At 30.5% G+C, this 6,759-nt stretch overlaps 1 protein-coding gene across 17 annotated transcripts in view; it reads right to left on the minus strand.

Moving 5' to 3' along the window:
- The window catches only part of GTDC1 (glycosyltransferase like domain containing 1), a 671,515-nt gene that overhangs the window by 197,407 nt on the left and 467,349 nt on the right, over nt 1–6,759 (minus strand). For 13 of the 17 annotated variants that reach the window (XM_074215094.1, XM_074215107.1, XM_074215100.1 and 10 more), the window contains 2 exons: nt 5,302–5,372; nt 4,510–4,601 (listed from right to left, as the gene is read on the minus strand). The exons of 3 other annotated variants lie outside the window; for them this stretch is intronic. In XM_074215094.1, coding sequence (XP_074071195.1) covers nt 4,510–4,601; nt 5,302–5,372 — 163 coding nt within the window. The remainder of the gene's footprint in view (nt 1–4,509; nt 4,602–5,301; nt 5,373–6,759) is intronic. One more of the 17 variants, XM_074215102.1, reaches the window with a different exon arrangement.

Consider the following 6,759-nt stretch of genomic DNA (forward strand, 5'->3'; position numbering starts at 1 on the left):
AACTGTCAGCTCAAATTCAATTCGAACCTACAGTGACCAAGCTGTTCAAGGAACTTCATTGTTTGCTTTTTTTTTTTAAAAAAAAGCTTAGCAAGGTCCAGTTAGAAACACTTTGACAAAGTTAAAAGACAAATGACTTATCTTGGAAGTCAATCCAACTTGGAGGCTAGTAAAGTTTAAATTCATGCTGGACAGCAAGTTTATGCAAGAGTGTAAGAATTTATTTCCTCAAATACTATCATATTTTCCCCCATGAAGCTTTATAAAGATGTGCTGTTGAACTCCAAAAGAACATGAAAGATCAATAGAGTCTGCTATATTGTAAATTATGAGGAAAACTATGCTAGAATTCAAGAATAATAGCTAAAATATTTGTATTCATATCCAGAATACCCTCTTGGTGGAGAAAAAATGGAGCACTTCAATAGTGTAAAAAGACTCATAATATTCAGAGGTAACCTGTGCCTGCTTTTGATATATTCTGACTTTAGGAAAATCATTTAGCTTATTTGTACTCCCCCCCCCCCAATTATAACCTTGGTACTGTGAGGCAATGGATTCAATATTTTTTTTTTTTAGGTTTTTGCAAGGCAATGGGGTTAATTGGCTTGCCCAAGGCCACACGGCAAGGTAACTATTAAGTGTCTGAGATCGGATTTGAACCCAGGTACTCCTGACTCCAGGGCCAGTGCTTTATCCAGTGTGCCACTTAGCTACCCCGAGTCAATACATTTTCAAATGCATTTTAAGATTCACCAATTTTAGTTTTTCTACAAAAATGAAATATTATTGTTAAAACTATTATGGATTTTCTATGAATAAATTAATCTTTTTTCATGATAGTAGTTTTACTGATGTTTTTAGGAGGTTGGCACTAGTTAGAATTAGCTAGTAAGTCAATCAACTTGTTTCCATTTTAGTCCAAAAATGCCTTTGCTGATTACTTGTATAAGCCCGTGTTTAAATAAGGTTTGAGCTTCAAGTGACACTTCTGGTATTGATATAATGAATCCTATTGTGTATAAATGACAAGGATGTAATCAAAGATAATTTCTAATAATATGCTGAAGAACAGTCATATCCTAAAACAAGAAAGTTGCAGTCAAATTGACAATGAGTAAATTTCACATGCAAACTTGAAGAGAAACTAAATTTGACATATAGATTTCTCTTGGTATCAAAGATACTATAACATTTCTTGTGTGTGTGTGTGTGTGTGTGTGTGTGTGTGTGTGTGTTAAAAAATTTCAATATCTAAATTACTCATAGGTGATAGTGAAGGACATAATGGCATATGATAGATTTCCATGTGAGGAAGAAATATGTTATTTTCATCTAGTAGCCCATTGTTTCTTTCCTTTAAAGCAATTATTATGTAAGATGTTCTTTATTTACACCAAAACAACTTTAATTTATTTTAAAATTAAAATTTTACATCATCTATAACAAATGAAAAGTTTTGCTAGCTTAAGTTATAGCAGGGAATAAGTGTGGTTTAATGGGTAGAAAACCAGCATGTGACTCAGGAAGACCTGGGTGGAAGTTGGGCCTTTATAACATATTGGCTAAAGGAAACTGAACAAATTATTTGACCTATAATGCTCCAAAAGACTCTCTAAGACTGTCAATTACAAGCAATTTGCTGCTCTGCATTGACAGACATGTCCTCCTCAGGAGTATCCTATACCAATAAAGTTGAAGGATCACTAAAAAACAACAACAACAACAACAAAAACAAAAACAAAAAAGAAGCTACTATGATCCTAAATTCTCATCCATATGAAAAAGCTTATCCTATAGTATGGATGATAAACAATTAGAGAGTTGAGGTAATCCTACAAACAAAACTTTTAGCCAAAGCCCAGGTTATAACAATGAAAAAAAAAAGTTAGAGCTTTTAGTTGTCTTTCCATCTTTTTCAGATTATAACAGATATTATAAATGCTGAATGTCAACAGTTTAAATAATGATTATATATATATATAATCTTTTTTAAGTATAAGAAAATGGATTCTTTTATACAGCAAACCAAAAGCTTCTCTCTTCAGCTATTGCCACAATAAAAATTACTTAAAATATTTAGTATTGGGAAAGGGCCTCTAGTAAAGCAAAACTACTCTGTATATGCACCCACTCACAAAACAAGTTTTGAAAATTTTATTGACAAATATATTAACAATGAAATAAACATAGCTTTTTTCTTTTTCTAAGTTTAAATTTATTACAGGAAAATTAATAAATCAAAAGATGTGAATAGTCATAGATCCTGCCTTAGATGTTGAATTTTCTCTTATTACAGAAAAAAAATTGTTTTTTGAAAATTGTTGTCTATTGAGAAGCTATTAGTCACTATTAGTGCCTAGAATAATTTATATTTTAAATTTTTTATTGTTATTCACTAAAAATCAGACACTATATGCATAAAACTATATTATGAATAATCAGGGAGTGAGATTGATGTAAATAGAGAAAAACACAGACAGGTATAGAGAGTTAGTATGATCTATCCATTGTCAAGTGATCAAAAAAATATACTAGAAAGATGAACAAAAACACTACTGGAAAATTATTTGCATGAATAACATTTATAAAGCTTTAAAAATTAGAATGATAATACCTTCAGAAAAACATCCTGTTAAAAAATTAGAAAAGTCTATGTATGTATTATGAACAAGGAAATCACATGAAATGAGAATGAGATAATTTATAAAATATTGATACTATTCTATTATTACCATTTTTAATGTATTAACAACAGATCATATATTGAGGCTCTTTGAGAGCTTTTCAGGGGATATTTGGAAAACAATCCTAGAATATTCTAGCTTTGTCATGGTACAATAAAAGTAGCAGCACTAAAACTTTTCAACTGGAAATGTTTTCTCCTGTTACTAAAAGGCAACTTGTTTGAGTTACTTCTTAAATGGCTTAAACTTCCAGAGGCAGAATAAGAGGGTTAATAAAGCCCAACCTGAAACAATGTGACAATTTGCTCTATTTTGATAGTGGCATTTCCTTTAAAAATAACTCACCAATAAACTACTTGAAAGAAAGGAATCATCTTCTTATGCATTATCAATGTGTTATATTTGGGAAAACATGGAAAGGAACAAGTACTTAATGAGTAACTGCATATACCAGGAACCTACTATGGACTCTATAAATATAACTTAATTTAATCTCATTTGTAGCAACAATTATACTATCATTTCCTCGATTTTCAGAAAATACATATTTTGGTAGTATAACACCCCCTGAGTTTATTTGTATTATAATATAATAATACAAACAATACTACTTCTGAACTTGAAGAATTAGGAAATGTCAAGGTAAACCTTCAAGGTCTGTTTTCTCTTTGAAGCCTCCTTGTATAACTATAGAATAGTATTGACTCAAGAAGTAATGCTGAGCACTGGAATTGTTCAGTCAGCATTTTAAACTATTATGAGCTACCTTCTGAACCATTGCCAAGTTAATAGACAATGAAAGATAATGAGCTTGAAATTGGGTGTTAAATTGCATTTTTGGTTCTCTCCTTTTTTCTTGAAGTTTAACTGTTTCCTGTAGAAATAAAGTCTTGTTTTGATATGTAACTATGTAAATATGTATTTTTAGACAAGGAAAAGGAAAAGTAAGGAAAAGCCAAACAACTGTATTCCATGTGTCATGGTTATATACTAACACAAGGAAATTAAAATATATTATAAAACTGTAGGTTGCAAACTACACTGAATTTATGTAAAATCAAGACATCACATTGGAAGAATTCTTTTTAAAGTATTACTAGTGGCCTAGCATTACCATCAAACTCATGAAATAGATTTATTTGAGATCAATGGCTCAAAATTTTAGTAAAGTACTATGATTCTATTTCAAAAATTTTCAATTTTTGGTTAAAGAATAAGGGATTTGACAATGAAAAATAAGGCCTTGATATTATCTAAAATTTCATCTCCTTTTTTCTTTATATGGATATATTTAAACTAAAACATGTAGGTTTTTTTTAACTATGTTTTTGTTGTTCAAATGTATAGTGAGTATTAGATTCTTCACAATCATCTTTCAAATACTTCAGAAAGGAGGCAATGACACCCTATAATGTCATTCACCTGAATTTTTGAGTCCTGGAGATTTCATTATGATAGGAAGAAAGGCTTATCCTCATTAGTATAATTGTAGATTCTTTCTTTTACTTCCTTTTAAACTAATGAGTTGCATTAATCCAGGTTCATTTTTATAAGCCTCCTGGGTCCAAATGTAAAGGACAGTCATCTTAGAAAACAATAAATTTTTTAAAAAGCATGTAGCGTGCATTAAGTGCACGTATTTCATAAGACCTAGGTTAATACAACTGGCATCCAGTTTAATTAATCCTTGTTAGTGTAACAACTAATATTCCTTCCTAGCATGTTTCCTTTAAACATTAGTATGTTAATTGTTTTTTTTTAAAGATTTTTCTTTGTACTTCAATATGGCATTATACCATGTAAATCTATTCTCACCAACTACCTTATAAAGATGTTTCCTTATAATATCTGGTCTCTTGCAGAAATTCTGAAGTCTTTTAAAAAGCTGTTCAGGTGTAGAATACAGATATTCAGCTGCAGGAAAAACAGATACATTTTTAATGAAACAAAAACCTCAAAGCACACACTCGATATTAGTCACTTTACTAATTAAAAATGCATATTGCTCTGTGCCGCCTCATGTTTTACATTATTTAAGCATGATTTTATAAGGTTACCTCAGCTCACAAGGATGTTTAATGCTAAATAAGACTGTGTAGTTGTGCTGTTTAGACATCTCCTTTGGGTGATTAAAATACATTATTCTAATGTAACACAATGCATATGTGATACATTTAGTGATGAGATTTTCAAAGAACTGGTAGTAGAGCTGTATGTACCCTGTACAACAGTTGCATGTTATTAACCATTAAACTGTTCCAATAATTTGGAGTGATTTCCAGTTTTCCATTTTCTCTCTGTCTATCATTTTCTAAAAATCTGTAAGCTATTGCAACAGCACTGACCTGCTTATAAAAATCCATCATTATGGGATGTGTATGCTAACAATGAAGAATGCTATTTGAAAACTTGCTTTTTTGTTATCTTGAAAGAACAGATGGTAAATATAAGCTTACTCTAATGTATTAAAACACATAAAATTTTCCTTAACACTAACATGTTGACTTGCCAAATAAACAATTGCTCTTGCCTAAGTTTATTTTCAAACTTTATAATTTAGCATGAATCATGTATTAAATCTCAACAAAGAAGAAATTACATTAAAAATAGCTACCTGGAAATATTTCCGGATAAACCAAATCTTTGGGACACAGTGGGTAACAACCACAATATACAGCTTCTAACCTAAAGACATTAAAGGGGGGGGGGGGGGTTGAAGGGGAGTGAGAACAGAAAACAAGACATTAATGACTTAAGTCAAAAACTTGTTTTGCCCATTTATATTAACTGCATAAACTAAGAATTAGCTGGGACAAAGAAAAATGGTCAGCAGTCAAAAACTTCTAAATGCCAAAGTTGCTCTTTTAAAAGATTTTATTGATTATATATGAATTTCATAGAACAGAACCAACAGCATATGTTTTGTTCACTGAATAAATCAAAGCGCAGCTCTGCATTTTTTTGTTTTTTAAATACTGTTTAACACATTTTATAATCAGCAGATAAACACATGTAACAACATGGTAAAGTATGGACAGCTTTTCTTAATAATACTACAAAAACCTAGAATGTTCATTTTTCAAATATGTTTAAATACAATAGCAACGACCTCACATGTAACTGTACTTTTCCCTCTCCCCCAAACTGTTAACATTTAATAGTCATGCTAAAACCTATCAGAAAGGGTTAGTATATATACATATGTGTGTATGTATATATATATATATATATTTATATATATGTATGAGAATACTTATTTACTAATTCATATGTATATGTCTGTTAGGATGGAATATTTTCATTTTCACCTAATGCTTCAAATCACTTAATTACTATCCAGAATGTAAACTTTCCTTTTTCATAACCACTAGTCAAGATTCCTTTGGCAAAACACCTAGTGCTTCATAGTCACAGTGCTTTCATTAGTAATAACCAAGATTCTCATAGTACCAAAAGAGAAGACATTTATTATTGTACAAATAAGTCAGAAAATTTCACTGTGTAATGGGAACTTCCTAAGGACATCCAATGGGGAAGTGAATATCCGATAATCTTTTTCTAGCTGAAAGGGTTAAATAAAAAAGAAAGTATTCTACTTTGGTGGACTTCCCCCCAAGATACCCCTGCATAATGGCTATTAATCTGACATATAATAAATTTTAAAGATCCCACTGTAATTTCTGTAGACTAGAAATTATACAGTGAAATTCAAAACACTTCTTAAATATGTTTATTTTATGAGAGACTAGGAATTGTATCCAAAAAGTTGACCAAAGAAGGAATTTTATTTTGAACTACAGATGTTTTTTGCAACTCAGGAATAATTTGTGGTCATGTCAATATTTACCTTATTTACAGTGACAAAACAAATGCAATTTAAACTGTTTTTGAGTATGTGATGTTTTACCCTTTTCATTACATTAACTCAAATTAGTTTAAAAGAACTGCATTTCTGTTGATGCTACAAAGTTTTCAAAAAGTGGCAGTTTTAAAATTTGTTCTATATCTGATAGGAGTGACAGGATGATAGAGGAGCTAGCTACTAATTGCTAGCTTGGAGTCGAAACAAGTT

The sequence above is a fragment of the Macrotis lagotis genome, chromosome 1 (genome assembly GCF_037893015.1).
Source record: "Macrotis lagotis isolate mMagLag1 chromosome 1, bilby.v1.9.chrom.fasta, whole genome shotgun sequence".
Taxonomy (NCBI): domain Eukaryota; kingdom Metazoa; phylum Chordata; class Mammalia; order Peramelemorphia; family Peramelidae; genus Macrotis; species Macrotis lagotis.